At 42.1% G+C, this 23,522-nt stretch overlaps 1 protein-coding gene across 2 annotated transcripts; it reads right to left on the bottom strand.

Moving 5' to 3' along the window:
* Positions 1-174: 174 nt before the first annotated feature.
* Positions 175-22,501, bottom strand: pla2r1 (phospholipase A2 receptor 1). Of its 2 annotated transcripts, XM_046391326.1 has the most exons (30): positions 21,984-22,501; positions 20,110-20,490; positions 19,798-19,971; positions 19,288-19,452; positions 18,843-18,956; positions 17,814-17,963; positions 17,340-17,534; positions 17,069-17,232; positions 16,629-16,739; positions 14,461-14,573; positions 14,183-14,352; positions 13,835-14,043; positions 12,927-13,072; positions 12,130-12,214; positions 11,899-12,034; positions 11,769-11,804; positions 11,113-11,273; positions 10,171-10,235; positions 9,336-9,439; positions 9,117-9,253; positions 8,309-8,426; positions 8,022-8,161; positions 7,415-7,556; positions 6,525-6,760; positions 3,874-4,054; positions 3,613-3,747; positions 2,888-3,010; positions 2,625-2,801; positions 1,820-1,855; positions 175-1,699 (listed from the first exon to the last, which is right to left on the bottom strand). In XM_046391326.1, exons 1-30 carry the CDS (start codon positions 22,126-22,128, stop codon positions 1,482-1,484), a joined length of 4,467 nt encoding a protein of 1,488 aa, XP_046247282.1. In that variant the 5' UTR covers positions 22,129-22,501; the 3' UTR covers positions 175-1,481. The 2 variants fall into 2 exon arrangements, with proteins under 2 accessions (XP_046247282.1, XP_046247292.1); XM_046391336.1 differs by lacking the exons at positions 19,798-19,971; positions 20,110-20,490; positions 21,984-22,501 and having other exon boundaries at positions 19,299-19,437.
* Between the last annotated feature and the right edge of the window lie 1,021 nt (positions 22,502-23,522).

The following is a 23,522-nucleotide window of genomic DNA, read 5'->3' on the forward strand; positions in this document are numbered from 1 at the left end:
GGCCTAATCTAGACCAGCAATACCATCAGTCCTATAAGGACTTCTCACTAATTTTTACTTAAGGCTTTCTGTTTGTCCTTGTTTACATACAGTACCGGTAAATGTATTTATTATCACATTATTAGACTTTGCTATGATTTTTAAAAAAAAAGAAAAAAAAAGCAATCCACTCTCTGACCTTTTATACTTTATGTCATTTTGTAACAATGGCAAAATGCTATGAGCAGCAAGCCTATAAACTAGCATTTATTTTGACCTTCTGTTTATTGGAACTTTTGCTTTTTATCAATCACACAATCAACTTATGAAATAATTCCAGTACAATCCCCAGCCTCCCCTGTTTCTCAGCACACAACAACACATAAACCACATTTATCCAAAAAGAGAGCCCAAAGGACCTAAACATGAGTATAGCGCGTGGTTAGATAGTATTACAACAATCCCAGCTATTTGTAATGAAGATGTTACAGGAGGAAATAGTAAATCATAGAAATCTGTGGAGAAATTCTACAAAAAGTGAAGTCACTGACAGAATTAAAACTTAAAGATGTGGAAGGATTTTTCTCTGCAAGACTCAAGTGATAAAAAAAATTGTTAGACTTAACCGCCGCTTATTAAAACACAAAAGAAAGGTGTGCAAAATACATCTAATAACTTGCTTTGCATCCAAAGACAAAAGTGAACAAGGTAACAAAGCCAAATCATCAGTTACAGCCTTACACATTTCCTATGAGTTCTGAACACACGAAAACACCTTTCGGTATCAATATACAGCATGTATACCCAACAAAATGAAAATACACAAAAAGTAATACTGACAAAACTGCTGTAGCACAAGTGCAGCTTCAACAGCTCCTGAATTTTGAATGAAATACAAAATCACAAATATCAAAGTGTTTTCTATTTTGTCAGAGATCTGCATTTTATTTGGCAATGAAAGTTTGTACCCTGACAAGCAGACTGAGATTTTCCATCTCCCATTCGAATCCTACTGACTAGATCCTTGCTCTACTATCCATGTCAGTACTGTTTAGCAATTCTAATTGCTTAAATCCTCATACTGCAGGATTACAACAACCTTCTGTACCCATTTTTTTTTTTTTTTTTTACACGTTTAAAGCTCTCTAGTGCACCTTCATTAAACATTCTCATTTACGTGAACTTTGTTAGCCTGGGAATTCAAATGTGAGCTCTTCAGTGTCGACACAGGAGACATGTTCACGGACATCAGTCTCGTTGAAGGTATTTGTATGGAGGCAAACTGTAGAGAGCAACATGGATCCTTTGAGCACACTGTCAAATCAAAGAAGGACACGTATGCCCAGCATCATCACACCACTGTCCTGAGGAGTCAGCGTCACAGCTTTACAGTGTCATGTGGCATTCATACCTGATGGTAAAGTGGTGGGAGACAGACTTACAATGAGTGGGGGGGAGCGACACAACAGAGACCATAAAAAGAGGAAAGCGGTCACTGAGTGCTATTCTCCTGAGTGAGCCTCCAGGTCTGTGATTAGCACATTTCCGTCCGACTCTGTGGCCTGCGAGCTGGTTTGTCTGTAATAAGCGCTGCCAAGAGTGGGGAGCCTGCGAAAACGTGAACCGTTCCTCTTGTACGCGAACCACATCGCTCCTGCCAGCAGGGCGAAGATGAGTACAGCCACCAGCACTGCAGCAGGGATGACGCCATGATGTAAACCTGAAACACACATAACGAGATAACTGTGACGTTTACACATACCCTGTATCCTTCCTCACAACGTAAAATTATTTGCTAATACATTCTTAGCATTGTCACTCTATTTAAAGTGCGCCTTACCATTCAGTGGCTTCACTTCCACCTCCGTATTTACATCTGCAAAAGAACACATATGGTGAAGTTCAGTTGTGTGTCACCTTGGACATTCACATTTACAAATCAAGAAAGGTGCTGAAAAACTGATTACTGTAATGCACTATTTACTGATCTCCCCCTAAAATAAAAAAAAGGAACGCTGAGAGGCACTTCAGCTCATTAAAATCTCAGCAGCTCATCTATTAGCCTGAATCAAGAAGAGAGAGTACGCTAGTCCAATGACTTCCTGTAACATTCAGAATTGATTTCAAGGTTCTCCTCCCTGTTTTCCTTTCAACATTGTGATCATCTATGGCTGCTTTATAGGAGCAAATTGAGCTATTTTAATTATTACTATTCACTTTTATGTTTTCCCTCTGTGTTATGCATTCTCTGCATTCCTGTTTTATTCCTAATTTAGGTTATTTTTGCTACTATTATGGAGTGGGTTTTATTGTCCATTTTATTTTACATTAATTAGGGAATTCTCTCCCTGTTTTTATGCATCTTTATCTTATTAATACTAATTTATATACATTTTCTATCCTGGTTTTTATGTTCACAACTCAGCATACAGAGCCTAGGGTGGATTTTAGTTTTACTAAACATTAAAACGCTTTATATAAAGCTCTTCTATCCTGATTAAATAAACACACATCTTTCTGGATACAGTCACAGATAGATAGATGGATTTTGCAGCAGAAGACAAAAGTGATTACAGTCAATTCATGGGACACACGATTGTCTCAGCAGGTCCAGAGTTTCAAGCTCAACTTTCAGTTCAACTTACTTGAGATGGTTTTGCAGACAAAGCCGAGGCGCTCGCTGCACTGTGACAGGTGCCACCCACCGTCAACCACCCTGGTGGTAACACAGGTATCTGCAGTCAACAGCTTGGAGTCTGGGGCTTTGCTGGGCCAGTTGGTGTAGTCCATGGGTGAACCATCCACCCAGGCCATAGAGTCAGCTAAAAGCAGAGGCCTCTGTTTAATAAAAACGGATTGCAGGGGAACGAGATCACCTGATGAGCAGGGTATAGTGATAGATTCTTACTGTCAATGTTGAAGTACATCCCCAACCACACAGCATGGTGAAGGAACCCTGACGACCACAGGTGCTCCAGAACAAAACGGTTCTCCTTCTCACTTTCAACAGTGAGGACATCTGAGGTGTTGACTAGAAAGTGACAGAAGTGAAACAAACTCTCAACTACTGCACAAGGAATAGTGTTACATGTTTGGCAAAAAATTGCATTCTGCTTCTTGGTTGTTTTAAATCTTGATTTTTTTTTTTTTAAATCTCTGATCTTTTTTAAAAAAAACCTTTTTAAAGTAAAGCTACAGCCTGCAGAATATTAGCTTAGCTTCGCTTCGCTTAGAGACAGCAAGCATGAAGCCACACCCGCCTGTGGATTCATTTAACTCTCTGAAAGAAAGCGAATAAGCATTTGTTTCCAAATTATCAAACTAATGCTTTAAAAACAAATATGGATTTGTTTGTCCGCCCCAGCCTTTTCCTCTGAGTGACATTTCTGATTCAGAACTCAACCACTGTTTTGTAAAGTCTTGTCCTTTTCAGAGCAGCTCCTCCCCTTGACCTGTAGGGGGAGCATGCAATCCATCCTGCAGATTAGAGCGATTAAGCAGCCAATTCTTACATTTATTTTTCCTAATATTCAACCATAACAATTGTTTTCATCTTGACAAAGAGAAATGATGCATAAATGACACAGATAACAGCTGCACAGGTAATGAAAATGACACCTCAGAAATCTCTACCTTTCTGCCTGCAGTGCTCTCTTGCCTCTTCAAATGTAAGTTTCTGCACGACAGGCTCAAAGTTGTAACAGCCTTGCCCAAATTTCACCCACGTGGACGGACACACCACCTCATATGAGATGAATGGTTTACTGTCTGTGAGAGAGAGCAGGAGAAAGCCCTTAAATGAAGTGTATTTTCACACATTATCAATGACAGAAACTGCTGAAGAGATGCAGTGGGGAGAGCTGATATTCAGAGAGTCACTGAAGCAGCACTGACTGGGTGGGGGAACATGACAGAGGGCTCCTGGTAGCGGAGTTTCACAGTCAGCTCTCCGCCAGCCTCCGCTCACGTCCATGTACACACACTCTCCCATCACAATGTCTTCGTCGTCATCGGCCGCGTCCCAGTGCGTGTACACCGTGTCACTGCCATCTGACCACTGATAATTAATGCCACCCTGTAAGGAAGCACAACCGCCAGTGTGTCAGTCAAGAAGTTGTGGCAGCGGCACTCTGTCACTCAACATGTGTTAGGAGTGAAATCTATTGCTGCTGCAGGCGTCAAGCTGTACTTAATACTTAAAGAGGCAAGGTTAACTAGTTAGATAACAGGATCTTGAAACCAATGCTGCCATTCACATGGACCTGTCCGGGTGTACTGTACAACTTTAAGTTATTGGTAGCTTGGTGCTTTGTAATCTTGTGTGCTCTGTATGACACCACCATGTACTAAATACTGATACTGGGTGTCTGCCATGTATGGGCACCAACATGTCCATTTCTCATAATATGACAAAGAAAATTCTTTCTCTTTCCAAAGAAAGAACATGTTCCATGGTTTATTTAAGGAGGCGTATGGTACTGAGGGGGATTCCAGCTGCCGATTTCACCACAAGTGATATACACAGTTCGTGTTTCATGGTATAATGATCAAGCAGCATGATTCGAAGCAGCCATAATGGTTACTGAACCACGACAAAAATACAACAGGTATTTGTTAATATTGAATTATGGTGGTTGCTGTGTTGACTGAATGGAATAAAAGTCAAAAAGCAGATCTACTTCGAGTGGTACACGAGAAAGACAAAAGAGAAGCAGAGAGAAAATCGGTTCATTCACTTCCCGTGTTCATTTCTCGCCATGACTAAGACATTCCACAAGGACTCAGTGATAATTGAAGCTAAATGTGAAGGCTCTGACTGTATGCTGGGAAAGTACAGGCCTGTGGACAGAAAATCCCTGAGACTTGAGAGACGACTGTAACTAACCACTGACAGGCGGCTATGTAAAACAAACAAAACAAATCACATCAGGCGTCCGAGTAACTAAACCACAGAGTCTCAGCTTAACTTCCACTATCCTGAAAATTCAAAAAATGACTCAAGATTGCGAAAGTATTGACTTGAGTAGGGCGGGGTGGCCGGGGATTGACGGCTGTAAAGCTGTGCGGTCCGGAGGTGTTTTTACAGCCTAGAAAGCAGCAGTGCCGAGCCATTCTGGCCGCTAAAACTAACTGATGCTAAATCAACCAAAGTTAAAGTACAAACTAAAGCTAACCTACAGCTACTAAAATTGGAAAGAATATAACAACCTAACAACTGTCTAAAACTGCTAACTAACCTACTAAATACTATGAACACAGAACCAAGTATAAAATTGACACTAAAATATCTATGCTAACAGTGCAATGAAACAAGTCAGTCACTACTATAAATCCACATAATCCGCTTAGACCGCTCCTAACTCTCCACGGTTGGCAATGTGGCGAGACGTTGGTTTTATGGGGGGTTAGTGAAGTAGGCTGCCACCAAATACGCAACCTGTTTCCAGATTAGCCACTCAATTGCCAAATTCAATTGCAAAAGCCGGGTTTCAACCTGTAGAGGGCAGTTGCGATGCATATTTATAACACACAAAAAGGAATTTTCAAATGCTTTGCACTAAAATGTCAAGATTTGGACCTGAATCGATTAGCAAAACTGTTAAATGTCTATTTAAATTGATTTTCAGCAGAAAGAAGAGGTTTAGGCGTTTAGTTACTCTAAAAATCTTCTACATCAGTTTTTTTTAATACTTTCCTTTGTGTTTCATACCTGTGACTAACATATTTTATAATCATTAATAAAGATTTAAAACCAGACTGTTTTGCTTTAACTACAAGCTTTCGGTGTGTACCTGAAAAAGAAACTATTCAAAATATTCAAATTTTCCATTTTAGAGCAGACAATTAAGTCTCAATGCCTCATGGTAAGATGGTGCGACATAGGAACTTGCCAGGTTTATGATGCTGATAATATGCTGACATGTACAAGCTACTAGTTTTATGAGGATTTTGATATAAGCATTTAAATTAGTTAACCTTTGAAAAATGAGACTATGGACAGGGTCACACTGTTTTACTGTTTTAAATCTTTATGCTAAGCTAGCTAACCGGCTGCTGGCCATTTATCATGGGGACATGTGAGTAGCATATTCTCATCAGGTGGATTTCCCAAAATGTCAAACAATCGACAGACTATAGAAAAGAGGACACAACACACAATGCAGCACAAACATACACCGATCAGCCACAACATCAAAACCAATGACAGGTGAAGCGAATAACGTTAAATATCGATTTACAATGCAGGCAATCATGTGGATGTTCTTTGACTCACACCACCCACCTAAAGGGCTACGGCTCTTCCTGTCAGCGGCAGCCTCCCTTCCCTTCTTTGAAAACAACTCAAGAATGTCTCAATGACCGCAACAACGGCCTGCAGACTCCCCAGATCCCAACCTGATTGAGAATCTGTGGGATGCACTGGAATAAGCCAGGAGAGTGGATTCATTCATTGAGGGTGGGGCCCCCAGGTTGTGGCTGATCGGTGTATAGTAAACACACACAGTGCAGAGGTATACAGGACACACTGCATGGGAGATACATACGTCTTGACTATACAATCCAATCCAGTGGGGGACTGCCAATCTGTTGACAAGGACAGTGAGGAAAGCCTGGTGGTAGGCATCCGTAACGCTCACTAGGTCAGAATGATTCTCTGTGCACACATGCATCGCGTCGTACCAACTCATGTTGCCAGACATGACCTTGTAGCTGTGGCTCCTGTACTCAATACTGTGAGGGAGAGGGTGGTGATAGGAGTGGGTGGGGGGTTTTGAAGTATCTGCAACAAGCAAAAGTGACAAGAAGAGAGGAAAGTAAAAAGAAGGTAAGTCAGTGGATGACTGGTTCAGAATGATGACTTCAAGCTGGTAATCCAAAAAAACAAGGTGCTGAAAGGTTAACAATCAAAACTACTTCCTACTTCCCAGCAGTGTCTCATAGTGCAGTTTAACTGATTTTTTACCGCACAAATAGCCAATATCTATAAATGGCCATTGTTGATATTCATGTTCTATTTTTCAGTTATGACTGTCAAACTACATAACAAAACAAAGTTCTATGGCATTCAATTTCTGTATGTATTTAGTCATGTTTCACTGAGGTTTTAAACTGAGCCGGGCTAAACAATAATGACAGCTCAAATCGCCGCAATGCCTGATTCTGTCTGAATGTATAAATGAAGGCCTTACAAATCATTGCAGCAAAGTGAGAATTTAAACCACTGGAGGTCAGCAAAGACAGGTGTTGGGTTGCTCTTAAATGTGCCTTTAAATGTCCTTACGTTTTCCATTGTGTTAATGTTTTAAAAGGAAACCCTGTCAGGAAAACCAAACCATTTCAGCATCAGGAAGCAAAAGGATTCCCACAGTAAAAGAGAAAGACAGACGTGTCCAAAAACACACAATGACAGTAACAGAAACTGAACGAATCATACCTTGAGGTTTTTGACAAACAAAGCCATACCCGCTCTCGCTGCACTTCTCATCGTACCACTTTCCTGTCAGGTGGAAGTTGTGGTTGTTGGACAGAACAGTACACAACGGCTCATCAGCAAATCCACTGAGCCACTCATCGTCCTGGGGGTTCATAGAGTACATTTTAGCTCGCACAAACCCATTGACAACAGCCCTTTTCTGAACACGTTCATCTTTTACCTACAAAAGGTAGTGGGTCTTTTTTAAGAATTTTTGTTTCTTTTTTGGTGGTTCATTTTTTTAAGTCATCGTTACTGTTGGAAATAAATGCACTGACTGTTTTGTGCATAGACAGTGTCAGATGGCCTATGCACACAAAACTTCACAAGCTACCACAGAGTATTTTGGTGATTAAAAAATTAATTGAATCAAATCCAGTCAAAAGACTGAACTTCTGCTGTTTGCACTGCTAGCAGTGAGTTGAAGCTAAAGATTATGCTATAAAGAAGAAACCTGAAAAAAATATACAGCAGTTAAAAACAGCAACTCGGCTTCATGTTATTCACGCAAGCATGATAAAAACAAAAAATGGTTGAAGGTCAGCCTGAAGTATTAAAAGGGGCTTACAGCCAGGTAGCTCTTCGGTTCAATTGGAGACCAGTTGGTGTAGCTGATTTGTTTCCCATTGATCCATTTCATGGTGTCCTCGTTCCGCAGACCAATCCACACACCTACAGAGCTCCCCTGGAGCAACATGGTGATGTATGCTGCAGAAGTGATGGAAGGTCAACAGAAAAAAAACATGTATGACAGGCAGACCAGCAAAGTAAGTGAAGAGCACAAAAACATCTGATGGTGTTGGTATGTAAAATAGGCCATTCATAGGATGGTCGTGGAGTTCACTTTGCCTCTACCTTGTTCAATCTCGTCCTCTATAGCGACTAGCGAGCCTTCGAATGAGGAGCAGATGGACTGGGCATCTTTCCAACTCTTTCCTTCCTTTGGACTGCCAGGGAGGTGAAGCAGGAGACACTACCAACACACACACACAAAGTAAACAACAAAACATGAATATCACACTGTGAAGTGCAAATTATTATTCCCAAATCACCACCAGGACTCTTGTTTGGAGAGGTCAGGATTCAAAGTCAAAGGCACACAAGCTTGTAGTCTTCTTTGATATTTTGTATGGTGCACAGGAGAGAGAACAATTCCGGAGTCAAATTCCTTGTATGGTCGCATGTACTTGGCAAATAAAGCTGATTCTGATTCTGATTCTAAACAAAGAAGGTAATTTTGTGTTACCGGTAAAGACAAAAGCGAAAGTTTGGCAGCTGATTTTATGTGTCTCCAGAACTCTGCTTCTTCTGCTTAAATCAGAGGGGATTAATCAGGTAATGTTACACACAGTGTTAACTTCTTCACTGCACCTATCCTATGACATTTGAGTACTTGCATGCATGAAATTATCTAAATTAACTTACTTTTTAGTAGTTTGCATTGTGCCATGACAATAAAATCAATGCCAAGTTCCTTAACCTGTACTGTAACATTATAATGATAATAAAGAAAGCCGAACTGAAGTGCCTCAGTTGTCTAGAAAGTTATTTAATTTTTTCCACAAGACATTAAGGTCTTGTTTTACCAGTTATATTAATATGTGATTCAAGATCTACTAAGACATGTGCACGCACATGCATGTCCGAGTGTGTGTGTCTGAACCTTGTGTCCAAAGTACAGCCATTTCTCTGGACATCCTCCGATATAGTGTGGCTCCCTGGGAGTCTCCACCACAGACACCGTCTTCCTCTTGCACACATAGCCGTGGAGATCTCTGCACTTTTTAGGCGACCACTTTCCTGCAACATAACAGGAGAACCTCAACATCTCCTGGCATGTGCACGTAAACATGCATCAGAGGAAGTTTCTGCCTGTGCTTACCTGTTGAAGAGGACATGGTGACACACAAACCGTTTTTACTTGGGCCACCTCCGGCACTTTCCTCGGCCCAGTTCTGAAACTCTACCTCCGTCTTATCGCTCCACCTGCAAACAAACACACAAATACGGTTAATGAAAAGCCCTCGCTGACATCCTCAACTTCTTGCATGCAACTAATGCATGCTGTGATTGCCTCAAGATGACGAGTTCCAGTCCAGTCGGGGCTAATCGCAGAAGAAGAGGGCGCAGCAGGATGACAAACATCCACCAAGTTACTGGATGGAAATATGGAATTTATTATGGCTTTTGTTTCATGTATTAATTTGAGGAATGTTTTAGTCTCCACATCTCTCCACACTGAATGTTTTCATCAACACATGTCCTCCCTCTAGGTGAACAGAATATTGAGTGGACATTAAAGTTAAATGTCTCACGCTGCTGACGCTCTACTCTGAGACCAGGCCAGGATTAGTACGACATAAAAGCTGTTTGCTGTAACACACAGATGTTTTATGTTTTCAACATGCAAGCTACGATTCAAGATCAGCTCCTCTTGGTCACTTTCGTATGTTGTGCAAAAACACAGTGAACAGCACATGAGCATAGAAAAGCCCTGCAGGACTAACTCGAATTTATCTTCTCTGCCCAAGTGGCTGCTTCCAGTTTTAAAGTATACCCAAGCGAGGCCAGCAAATTGCTTTTGTGAAACGAGCGCCTGGGTTGTGACTACATCAACATTTCTTTACTTAGGATTTTGGACAAACTGTCAATTGCTCTAACAGAGCCGGTGGCAGCAACAAGGAATGTTTAACAAACTGGAAAGCACACACACACACCTGATCTCCTCTCCAGGCTGCCCAATGGACAGGCCAATCCACCAGTCGGTTGGGCCCAGGGAGAGCTGAGGAGACACAGTGAAAGGGAACAGGGATGAAAAAGTTCATGTTTACTCTATTCCTTTGCAAATCCAGTCCTCACTGGGCTGGAAGGTTGGCTTTTCAGAGCCTCTCTTACATGAACGGCCATTCAGGCGCTCTCCCCGGCCCGTGCTTCGGCTCTTTCATTGCCTTGTTTTGTTCCCTTTATCCTCTCACAAGCCTCAACACCACAAGAGACTCCTTTAGCGTGGTCCAAAAGGCTGCCACCGAAAAGACAGCCTTTCTTGTGCCCCCTGTGTGTGGGGGCACTCGAGCATGAAAGTGTCCGAGTATGAGGTACATTTTAACTTGTTGACGTGCGTCTGCGAACACTTGAGTTTGTATGAGGAACGAGTGTGTCACTTGTGTTCACACTTTTTCATGCACGTGTTCGCTTTTCACGGTGTGGATGAACAGTTACAATACTGTTCACACAGGACTGTACTACAATAAAGTACAGTCCTGTGTGAAATGATGCTTGTGCCTACTGAAAAAAAAAGTGTTTATGTTTCTTAAAGTCATGGTATGAGAAGTAAAGAGGTGCTTTAATTAGAATTTACAGTAGGAGTATTTTATTATTATATCATAAACACGTGTGCTGTGTATTTTACTTTGATTTTCGTTCTTTTGTTTAGAATGTCAATGTTTAAGTTGTGCATTTTCGGGTAAACTTTGGTTTTAAATAGGGATGATGAAATATTGCATGTATATTCACGTTTTATCGGCGCTAAATACAAAAGCAAGATTAATGTTCTAGAAATATAAATAATAATAAATATAAAATAAACGCCTTGTTTTACAGCTCCGCACATGAGGCTCTTTGTACATGTACATGTATACAAGCAGTGAACAGTGACAAACCCGCCGCAAGCGCTCCTTGATGAAGTGCAGCTCCTCTCTGGAGTGAATGGACAGCAGGTAGGCTCCCATCATCTGACAGGCCAGAGAGACGGTGTCCCAGTCAAAGGGCTGCTTCGCCAGCAGGTACTCAGCTCCGCGGTAAAACACCCAGGGCTCGCTCTCTGTGGGGGGGGGGGGGCAACTACAGTCCTGCACTACTTTTCACTTAACACATTTTCATATTGATGGGTGTAATGAATGAATACACTGTTCTAATTAGGCATCGACTGATATGTTCCTTTTCAGGGCAGATAATGAGACTGAATCACCCACATTTGAAACGGTTACACGTTTGTGTTAAAAATGAAAATCTTAGCGTCAAAATTTAGATCTATAGTATTAGGTACTACATTTGTTTGATGACATTAGTTGCTAATTACTCAGCTGATTTGGATTATTCAGTGTTTATAGACTATGACTGGAGAAATCAATTAAATGGTGTTCTGGGTAGTACAGACACAGAGGAACATTCATAATGACATAACTACTGACTGACACCGTTTCACGTGTGTAATAATGCCAATCCACACACTCTTGGCTAACATATGGTAGAAATATACACATACGGAAACACTGAATTATTTTCAGTTTATAAGATAAATGAAAATCCTACTTACGCTCAGTGTACCAGTAGGGTCTTTTCAGTTTATCACCTGCAAAATAAATCAGAGTTCAGTCAGTAACGCAGTACTGATGAGTGTACGTGCAGTACGTCTGCGTGAAGAGCAGCACTGTGAGGGTGCACACCTCTGTACAGCTTGCAGATCCACTCATGTTTGCTGTCACAGGGCTGCGGCGTGAGACTGTTGGTCAGGTCGCTGTACACGGCACAGTCCCTCCTGTCGTCCTCCTCGTTCTTATCCTCGATGAAGGACGTCACCACCTGCACGAAAACACACACAAGCAACATCAAAACTATAATGGATGCACGTTCTGATTATTACAGCAAGACATGTGGATAATTGGGGAACTACTTACAGGAGAACCGTCAGACCACTCCCAAGCTCCGGGATGTTCAGGGTCTCTCTTATTTAAACCCACCCAGAACCAGCGACCCTCTGTTCTAAAAAGAGGCAGCAGAACAAAGACCACACTGCAACACAAGTCCAGCTCAGCACGTCTTTTAACACTTTAAGATTTGAACTTAAACCAGTTGTATGTAGTAGTAGTAGTAGTTATTGTTATTTAATCACTGTAGCCCATCCAACATTGTTTACAATTAAAGGAACACTTCACCCAAAAACTTTAAATTTAACAATTTTCTACTCACCCCCATGCTGACGGAAAGGTATGCAGAGTTTGTGCTGATCTTGTCAAGTGCCACACTTCAACATGTCCAAGCTTGTGCACCCACGTCAGACAGGATGCGCACTAACGCTCTCAGTCTAACATCTACAGTGAAGAGTTCAGCTTTAAAAATGATATGAATCACATCTTTTCAGATCAATTTAGGATGTCCAGGCTTCCAGAGACTTGGATTATGAGCCGTATGGGGCCGTTTTATGTTGTGAGCTGTTTTTTTGCATCTTCAGAATGTTTAGAGCAATGCTGTTTTTAATCCAGAAGCGCTTTGTGGAAAAACTTCATCCAACTTTCCAGCAGCAGCGGGGTGGGTGGACAGTGACTAAATTTTCATTTTTGGGTGAACTATTTCTTTAAGAAACTAGTTATTAAATTCTGTACTCGCTCATGAAAATCTCAAAACATAACCAGTGATGCATTCATCAGTTCTCACAACATTCCCGCATTGACGAGGCCCAGAGGGCTGTACCAACCCTTCAAACATGGTACTGAGGAGCTGCTTAACAAACACCTGCTCCTCATAGTGGTAGAAACTGGCCAGCTGAGCACCGAGGGCCTGGCAGAAGAAGTCTGCTTCCACCCAGGAACGCTTCATCAGGACTTTCTCATCGTGGAACACCTAGAGCAAAACTTACTGTCAGCTGAGAGCTACAGGTTAAATAAGCAACAGCACCGTCAGTAAGGCTGTACAGGTGCATCACGTGTAGAGGTTTTTTTTTTCCTATATTTATTGATATATTCTGTGTATTTTTAATGCAATTTTCTTTTTTCTGTATTCACAGTCTATTCACTAATGTGCATAATATGTCAACATTTCAAAGGGCAGACAGAAGAACAGCAAAATTACAGCCCTGCAGTAGATGCGTTTTTGGTAAACCTCATAATTTAAATATTTTATCTGAACTCTTTTCAAGACAAATATTTATATAAAATGCCAAAAAACATGTTACAGCTTCTAAATGTGAATATTTTCTGTGTCTGTTTTCTTACTCTTAAATTGCAGTAAATTTCTTACCTTTGAGGTTTAGACCACTGGTTGGTCAAAACAAAAGATTTGTCATTACTTATTGTAAGTCTGTGTGTCAGTGTGTGTTGTGGCAGCCTGAATCCTGCCTGGCACCAAGTGCATGCTGGTTCAGGCTGAACCGGGCAGAAAATAAACATTTGAAAGGCAAATATTACATTAAGCATATTTCTGTCACTAGTTCAATGAGAATCTATTTCTGACTCATATGATCTAAGAAAGTCTTCCCTGAATGGACCCAGATCAAAGAAAAGAGGTAAGGAGAGTAGATGAAGCTTGAAAAATAAATCAGAAACATGATTCAGAACAGAGGAGAGAGAAGGAGGGAGAGGAGCACAGAGGTGAGGAGGAGCCAACCTTAAAACAGAGGAGGAGCCCAGATTGTGATTCCCACCCTGGAGGACAGGGGGCGGAGGCGTCAATGTGCTGCTCTGGCAGCTCCACATCGTGGTAACTGCTGATGCTCTGCTTGCACACTGACAAAGCCTTAAAGGAGGTGCAGTCTTTCACCTCCCAGTGACCCAAAGCTGGGCCACCTGACATAGCAACACAGCCACCAGCGCTGACTACTGAGAGGAACAGGAAAGGAGAAGAAAAAGTTGAAAAGAAGGAGAGAAAAAACATGTAAGAGATTAAACCAAATCCCCACATAAGCACAATCACAGTATACTTTTACTTGTGCTTCATAATACGACAGCTGGCGACCTGGCTGGTGTTTGTTCCAGTTTGTGAAGGTAAGAGGCACATGTGTGCCACTGTGAGTGAGCCAGCTGTACATTCCCGTCTTGTCCTGGTCCATGAGGCCGATCCAGTAACACGTGCTGCCGTTGGCCCCAGACTCACTCAGCAAACTGTTGACAAATGCCTGCTCAAACCTGCCAGGAGGAGGATGAAGAGAGAAAAGGTGAGGACGGAGACTCCAGGAAAAAAAAAACAAAAAGCTTTTCAGAACAAGTCAACACAATAAACGCTCAATAAAACACCTGTTTTCCACAGTGAGAAGAGGAGCCTTGCAGTAATATCCCATCAGTGCATCTTCATAGCTCTGTTCATGGCTAGTCACCGTGTAGCAGGAATGTCCGTGTCGCTTCCAGCCCTGCAACATGAACAACACGAGACAAAAGCATCACCTGTAGCGCCTTCATGGAGGAGCGGAACGATCAAAAACACACATACAATAAGAAACAGTAGTGCAAAACAGAGTTTCAGGAGTAACTTTTAACAGACAGACGCAGAGACTGAGACGGAGAAGGAGAGAATTAAAAGAAAAATACAAATTAAAGCGTGCATGTGTAATTACTATTGTAAGAATACCCATCTGGGGTAGGATAGGCTATCAAACATCAGCACTTTTATTATACTTGATATACAGAATAAATGTAGCACCAGTTAACTAATCAAACAATTGAATACTGAATATCTGGTTATGTTTGAGATCTTAATTATTTACTGAATTCTTTTGAGAGATTCTAATACAAATCCAGATTTTTCCACTTTTCATTCAGGCTTATTTCTGGTACACCCGCTGTATTTAGACAACATTTAATATTTAAGAACTTTGTCTTCTTCTGTTAAATTTAAAACAGCCTTTGTAGTCATGATCCCAAGAGTCCACAGCCATACTATCAGCTGTGCAAGGCAGCACGCGGGCACAACTGTCAACATGTTCACAGTGACAACGACAACATGTTTATGTTGATCAGAGAATTTTAACCCCATTTCCAAAAAGTCCATCCAACATTCGCTGAGACATTTTAATCTGCATTAAGTGGCAGACAAATAGATCACCACATCAACCAACACTACCATCCTCAGAGCCACACCATCGCTAAAAATACAGGTTTATATTTCTCAAGTTTTTGCCATCAGTAGCAAAAAAAAAAAAAGAGATATAACACTGGTGCTAGCTTTGTGTGTTGTGTGGTGGGGGTGTTTTGACAAGTGGTGTCAATTTGTCCCCACCCCCTCATCTTCCTTACATTTGAGGTCCAGAGGCCAACACTAACATTTATATGAAGACAACATTCAAAGTTTTCTTTAAAACTAGAGTGCCTGTACTCATTTTATCAGCACAGCTCCACCCTGATAAGCATTTCACATCTTTGCCTGCATTACCGGCAGGGGAGAAAAAAAGTGAAAAAAAAAGAAGAAGCTTTGTTTCCTAAAACTCTGACGGAAATCATCCACGACTGCTCGAGCATGTCCACTGATATTGTGCCTGCAGGGCCATTTTCAAGGTATGAAGAAGCCCTATGACTCAGGAGTCTGATATTCATGTAAACAGAGTCAAGGGGCAAAATGAATGCCAGACAATACGTCAGCACTGGAGTGAATCAGCTCATTGTGCTTCTGAAAGGAGAAACTTGCTCAGAAGATGAACTGCAGCAGGCGTGTGGCTCCGCCTGGTGCACGTCCAGATCTGTATGGAGCTGATGTAACACTGTGCAGCACACAGTCTGCCTGACAAGAGGTAAAAATAAGTCATTTGGTTATGTGAGAAACCATGAAGTCATTTTTCACTGGACTTTAGTAATGCTTCTTGCTTTATAACTAACAACTGACATCTAATGCAAAGGCAGTTCCTTACGATGAATAACCAAAGACGGTTACAGTCAAAATGAATAATAATAGAACAACCTGGAACCAAACATTCTGAGCTTGTGCTTTTTTTTGGCTGGAAAGCAGCAGAGCAGAACAAGCCCTGTCAACACAAAAGTCTTTTCCCTGACTGAGTCATGAAGTCAGACCACTTTGAGTGCTGGGGTTTCCCCGTAGGTCACTGCTCTTTCAAAATGAATAGGCAGAAGCAGTCCTGAATTATGTCCTTGAGAGACTTTCGAGGCACATTCAGACCTCAATTATGACCCCGGGAGCACATTGACCAAACACAGCCGAGCCGTATGTTGGTCTTCTTTAAACCAGAGTTGTGCCACATTACAGGTTTAATCTTATCACACAAAAATGTAATAGATTAAGTGATTTGATTCATTTGATGTTTTGATGCCCTTCGACTGCGAGGTCAGGGCAAAGCTACTGTTCAAGCCGTGCGACTGCATGACAAAGTTTCCTTGTCTTGTTCCAAGACACTCGAGCCACTCAGTGCATGCTGACCTGGACGTGTGTGCGGACACGTTTGCATTCGTGTTCCTACCTCTGGACAACCCTCGTCCCAGGTTTCACCGCGGCGAACAGGATTCTGGCTTTCTCTTCTACACACAGCGGGCAGTCGCTCGTCACACGATACTAAAAGCCAGTTGCCTTCCTGCAAAAGAGGTTAATGTTTTCCTCTCACATTATACAGGGACTGGAGATGGCACAGTTAATGAATTAGTTAAATACATTTGATGATTTCAGCACCTCACATGATACATATAGTGCTTCTCCTTGTCTTCATAATAGTAAACTGAATATCTTTGAGTTCTGAGCTGCTGGTTAGATGAAACATAACATTTGAAGACAACTAATGGGCATATAGACCAAATAATTAATCCATTAATCAGGAAAATTACAGACAGATGAAAGAGTCATTTGTTATAACTGAGCTTCAAGAGAGTTTTAACATCAAGGAAACACCGACACAAGCTTTCCTACCTTCCTATCTGCTTTGGCACAGAGTGCTGCATCCGTCAGGTTGCGAGGGGGGTGATACTGGTACCAGAGAGTGAGAGTTACTGGTGAGCCATCGGACCACTCTACAGTCGGCGCTGATGCCTGTTTCCACAGACCGATCCATACTTCTGTGCTCTCTCCTGAGACTGCACACAATATGGCATTCACAGAAACAAGACAGTATTAGGATCCCCGTCCAGAGTTTCTGTACCAAACAGAACTTCATGTATCTGCACTGCATGAAGCTCCTTACAGTTAGCCAAGAGGTTGAGCATCATTTCAACCTCAGACAGGGAATGGAGGCTGGTGAGGTTTGCCCCCAGAGAGCCACAGGCCCGGGAAGACTCCTCCCAGCTTCCTGCTTCTGTGTCTGACAGCAGCCTGTAGCAGAAACCATTATGAGGCCACCAGCCATTAGCACACTCTGTATGGATATACTGCCAGTTCTCTGGAAGAGGATGAAAAACCGTGAGAGGAGGAGAAATCAGAACAGCAGAGTCCGGAACAGAACAAAACACAAATTCACAGCACAGACACTGTTTTGGTCTGACCGCCGACAGCGCAACTGAGAAGAAGGTCATAAGGTCGCTCCCCAGGTGCAGCACAGCTGTGGAGACCAAGAGGCTACAAGGGCTAAGAAACCTTCTCACTTGGTCCCTGCCACAGGCGAAGACATGGCTGAAGATGACTGAAAGCAGTTTGCATGTCAGGTATTCGTGCGACAAACCTAGTGGCTCGGCAGTCCGGGTGTCGTTAGGCGTCTTTTTGCAGATGTAAGGCAGAGCAGACTCACAAGAAAGACTCTGCCAGTGACCCTCATAGGCTGAGTTGTAAACTCCACACTGTCTGTTGTCCTGCAGCGGGCTGGCAGGCAGAGCTGATGGGAACACAGAGACGTGAAAAGTTCAGGCTAGCGTTTCCATTTTTAACCCTCGTGTTTTGTTGATAAACTGTTCTCTTCTTCTGCAGGCCCCAAACAAACAAACCGTTAAATATCAATCAATTTCCTCCACGTATTCTTTTTCATCTCATGCTTTTAAACCTCAGTATGTAAAAAAGCACTCAACTGCTTACCCTTCCCCTAGCTACCGAGTTTGTACATTTAATGAAGATAACAAGATATATAAAAAAGTCTATATTTTTACACCATATAAAGATATATTTAATGAGGGCTATGAAAATATACATTTTGTAGATTTTTGTTCAGTTAATTATGGTTATGATGTTGTTTGTGGGTTTACATGAAAATTAAATACTTCATTTTAAATCGCAGAAAACAACTTAAAGCAATAATAAAATAAAATATCCTTTTAAAAAGTGACAAAACACACAATAAACAAAGTTTATTATGTTAAATAAGTGCCAGCTGAGAACGACTGCAATGCATTTTATGTGCAGTCACTGTGCCATGTATTACCGGTTGTTAATGGACTGAGCCATCATAAAAATGCAGTTGGGAGAAATTTTTATGGGCTTATGCAATAGTTGATCAGTTGCAGTGATTTACGCCAAACAACACTCAACGCTGTCCAGCACGACATGTTAAAAGGAAGTGTAGTTCCTCTGGGTCATACGTGTATTTATGTCGCGCACATTTTACAATCTGCCATACACCAACTTTTACACACAAAAAAAATCCTTCTGTCTCTTAGAAAACACCTTTAACAAACAGAAATATCAGAACTGAATGTATTCATGTTAAAATCTCGTCTCACTGTCCTCTCACTTGGCTCTGAAGTAAAGAAATAATCAGTACCTGTGGTGAAATTGATCAGTGATAATGGTGCTCCATCAGACCACTGCCACCCCCGCCCATCCTTCAGGTGGTTCAGCCCGATCCACACCATCGCTCCAACACCCGCCAGCCGGTCTGCCGCAAGATACAAATGCAAGAATGTTGTGTGTGTCGTAACAAATCTAATCTGAATTCGGCGGAGAATAAATTCCTGGTAAACTATAAAAAAGTCAGCAAGTCTCACATGTTACAGTGAGATTAAAAGGTAACCATGACAGCAGATAAGTTATGAAAAACAAATAAAGACACAGAACAATAACTGATCTGAAGGTGTACAAACGCAGAATGTGCATTGTTAGTGTCGTTCCAGTGTAGTGTTTGGGGATGTAACACAGGCACAGAACATACTGGATGTTTCATTCTGCGGCTTTGTGATCTCTGCATGTGTTTTCTACCAGATGCCTACCTCTGATGTACCTGTGCTCTGCCAGGCTGGTGATGCTGAGCAGATTACCACCTTGAGCCTGGCAGGTTAACAGTGCCTGACTCCAGGTCAGGATGGTGTACAGGTTGAACTGGTAACACGCCTGCAGCTCCTGGTTTGACTCCCAGAAATGCTTGCAACTGGAATCTATGGATAAAGTCACAAATTGTAAAAGTAGTAGAAAAGTGGGAAGGAAAGAGGTGAGTGGGAGCCTTATGTGTCACAGTCTGAAGTTGATGTGAGCACAGAGCAACAATGTTTAGAAGGCAACAAAGCGTCACTGAAACATAAGAAGATATTTTTTGCATTGGGTTTGGATTTTTGTTTCATTTTGAGTCACTTAAACACAGCAATAATTTCACTGTGGCACGCTTAAGTAAAATGTAGCTGATTTAAAGCAAAGAAGTGTTTCCTTATGAACCTTGCTCTGTGCGTGGCGGCGTTACAGTGTCGAAACATGAGCTGTCCACATGTCTGTGTGTCCACGTTCACCTTTTACGGGACAGAAGCCCCATCTCTCCGCCTCATCGTAGCGGGTGCTGGTAGCACACCACAAAAGTTGGTCTTCCCGCCCCTCGGTCGTACACTCGGAGTACCATTTGTTGTTGTACCTAAAGGGCAAAGCACAGGGCATGCCATGCGCGTTTCCCAACAAAGTGTGGATATCTGCAAGTAAAACACACACGCAATATGATTTAAAATGACAACTATCCCACACAGACAAGTCACTTGTGTTGCTTAAAAGTCACCAAAGAGCTGTAAGATTATAATTTAGAGCACATGTAGTATATTTTAGGTGTTTACCTTCATAAGGATATGAGCAAGGCCCCTCTCCGGGGGTGTCGTATCTCTTCCACTCATGATAAGAGTTTTTCTTTACCACCACCAAATGTTCCGCCACAGCCACCTTCCACTGGGACGCCCCGTACAGCATGTTTCCATGGCAGCGCCACCACAGCACAGGGAGGTCCGTGTCACACTCGAACGTGCCGAGAGGCCGCGTCGTGTCGGAGATGTTGAGGCCCAGGCAAGTGCTGGTGCCGAGATTGAAGAGGCGATGCCGGGAGACCCACTTCCACAGCATGCGGCGCGTGGGCCGCTCGCAGTCCTCCAGCACCAGCTTGGAGCGATCCACTGTGATGCAGCGCTTCAGCGACTCACTCTCCAGGATGAACAGGCCCTTTTCTGGGAGGATGTGGATGAGAGAACATGAAGGGAGGATGAGGGAAGGGGAGGGGTGTAAAGAGAAGAGGGGTGAGAGACTTTGAGGACCAAGTGAGGAATTGATCTGAGTATGTAACATAGAGAAGGGAGGATGGATGGACTGGATCTAGTGTGAGTGTTTCTCCACCAAACTGGAACTGTATTCACACTAGATGAAGGCCTGGGGGAAGATTTTGCCAAACAAAATAAATAAATGTGCAACTGAATAGCCTGTGATCCCTTCCCATCATGTCACCACTGCATACTGGAGATGAAAAACAGAGTGTATGTTACTGAATCTAATTTAAAATCGAATTGGCTGAGTCTGTGTTGACTTGACATGGTTGGACAGATGGCGAAAAGGAGGTTTGTGTTGCACATTCAGCCAGAGATAAGTTTGAAGTTCAATGTGACCAAAACTGTATGCTTTGTATGTGTTTATACTGGCATGGACTATACAATAACACTAATGCACACACACACACACACACACTGTGTATCAGCGAGGGAAAAGAAAGACTTCAAATCTGACCTGATCTGGACAAAATAAGTAGCACAATTATGGTGAGAAACAATTTGAAAAGCAGGATAGCAACAATCAATTATTTTCACTTTCAATTATCTTTTGATGATTTATTTGAGAGTAGATAGAGTAATTAATTTATCACAGAAGTAACTGCAAAAGAAATTTTCAGCAGGTGACGGTCTTGTGTCCAGACAAAAGTCCAAAACCCAAAATCATTCAATTTAGAAATACAGCAAACAGATTAAAAAATGCAACAATAAACCAGTTACCAGAATAACTGCAGATTCATTTCTTGTTAATGAACTAATCAACTCATTCATCGTCTCAACTCTTAATACAAAAATCATCTTATTCACACGTGAGAAGCTGGAGTCTGTGCCTGCTTGACGTTATTCCTCGACCAACTGATTGATTTTCGAAACTGTCATTGATCATCCCTTACTGCAAATATTATCCCTTGTCAAGCAGACTGCTGCTCAGCCTGAGCTCCGTGATCTGCGTTGTTCCTGACTGAAATTTCACCTCACAACATTTCTTTTCAATAGTGAATCCATGCAGGGGACAAAACAACCAGCGCAGCACACGTTTGTCTTTACCAGCGTCAACTTGCATGGAGCGTAAAAGCTTTACGCTCAGACTTTTCAACAGATTGTAAAAAACAAAACAAAACAAAAAATGTACTGATGGTAATGTGAGCCGAACTGCAGCAGAGGGGCTCAAACTGGGGTCCGGAGGCCGCCGGGGGGACTTGAAGATAGTTTAGTTAGGTGTCCAGCAAACTGGAGGAAAAGTTAAACTCCAATCAGTCACAACCAGCACAATGTGAACTTGACTGCACCGTCATGTTACCTGCCGTGTCAAAGACAAAACCCCTGCCATAAAATGCGGAGTTTTGGGGGTTTTGTTTTGTTTTTTAAAAGGAAACTTGCAGCCAGTTGACTCCACTTACTGTAAAACTCAACGAGTTGTTTTTTATGCAGGACCTCATCGTCCTCCTCGGTGACACACAAGCAGCCTCTCGCCAGCAACAGCGTCGCACAAACAGACGCCACGACGGCCACGGAGTCGACGAAACGACGCGACTGGATTAACATTTCGACGGCCGGATGCTGTGTCGAAGCGCCAATGCGCGCACATTCCGAGGCTCCTGGTCAGGGAGGGTATTTTTGGGTCTCGTTGTGTGGGTTTGTTTTTTCTCCCCCTCTCTGGTAGAAAACTTGGGCCGAGTGAAGTTTTCCAGCGGGGGGACCAGCGACGTCACGTCTGACGGAGGAGCTGCTGCTGCTCTCCGGCCTGGAGGCTGCATTCCTGCCGCTCCGGTCTGTTTTCACTGGGCCACAGCCATTAAACATCATGCGGACTGACCGAAAAAGGGCCCCCCGGCCCCCCCTCAGTAAACAAATAAACACAATCATAGGCGCACACATGTACAAACGATAAACTTCTCTTCCAGTGATTTACTTTTTTTTTCTTTAGCTATATGTCATAAATTAGTAGCAGTCTGCTCAAGAGCTTTGACTACTTAAGGTAATCTGGCAATACCACAATGTAAAAGTGCTTTGTTACAAGTGGAAATCATGCATTCAGTGTTTTGTTTAAGTATTAACATCATAACATGCTTAAAGTTCCAAATGTAACAGTACTCATTATGCAGCTTGGCCCATTTTCTGAATAAAGTATATCTCATTACTGGACTTTAATTATTAATGGACGTTATTTAATGTTGCAGACGGTAACGGCAGGACTAATTTGAGCTACTTTATGCTGTCTTGTTGTTGTTGTTGCCTTTGCCTAATCTTAACCCATAAAAATATATGACATTTGTTGATTATATTTGTGTTATTTGTCTGCAAAGTAACTAAAGCTGTCCAATAAACGGAGTAAATAGAAGTAGACCATAAAGTAGCAGAAAACGGAAATACTCAATACTCAGTGCAGTAGCCTAAAAATTCTACTATAGTACTTATGTAAATGTACTTAATTACTTTACACAACTGCAAATAAATATAATTACAATAAACTCGGACCAACTAGAAACCGTGTGAAATGGTAAAATTCTACTCATGTTAAAAAACAGTACGTAATAGTGGAGGAAGAGGTATTCAGAACTTTCAATTAAGTGAAAATACAAATACCACAGTCTACAATTACACCATCCTCATTTTTACACTGATCAAGTTCAGGCTGACCAAAGTCGGTAGCATCTTTCACCACACACGTCTGGTCCCTAAATGCCTCCACCTTCCAAACTCAACCAAATCAGTTGATGTATTGCATTTGATGTAATCACGTGTGATGCAGTTGATCTTGTTCTTCAGTGGTTCAACATCCCACTCAAATTTGTTGGTTAACTAGCTGACACACAGTGAACCTGCGGCTTTCAGGGGCCGGTGGGATTTTGTCTAGCTGGTGGAAACACTCACATGTGTGTAACTGAAGAACCTCAAAGTAGTAACCACAATTTACTTTTCCTTTAGTGGCCTCTCTG

Source organism: Scatophagus argus, chromosome 1 (assembly GCF_020382885.2).
Source record: "Scatophagus argus isolate fScaArg1 chromosome 1, fScaArg1.pri, whole genome shotgun sequence".
In the NCBI taxonomy this organism is placed as follows: Eukaryota; Metazoa; Chordata; class Actinopteri; family Scatophagidae; genus Scatophagus; species Scatophagus argus.

Bases quoted from the DNA above. Each gene is read 5' to 3' on its own strand.
- pla2r1 (XM_046391326.1), bottom strand. From the start codon at position 22,128: ATGTTAATCCAGTCGCGTCGTTTCGTCGACTCCGTGGCCGTCGTGGCG. The intron at 11,805-11,898 runs GTGTGCACCCTC...TTTATTTTGCAG, and splicing joins GATCTGCAAGCTGTACAGAG to GTGATAAACTGAAAAGACCC. The intron at 4,055-6,524 runs GTATGTATCTCC...GCTTCCTTACAG, and splicing joins TTGGATTGTATAGTCAAGAC to GGTGGCATTAATTATCAGTG.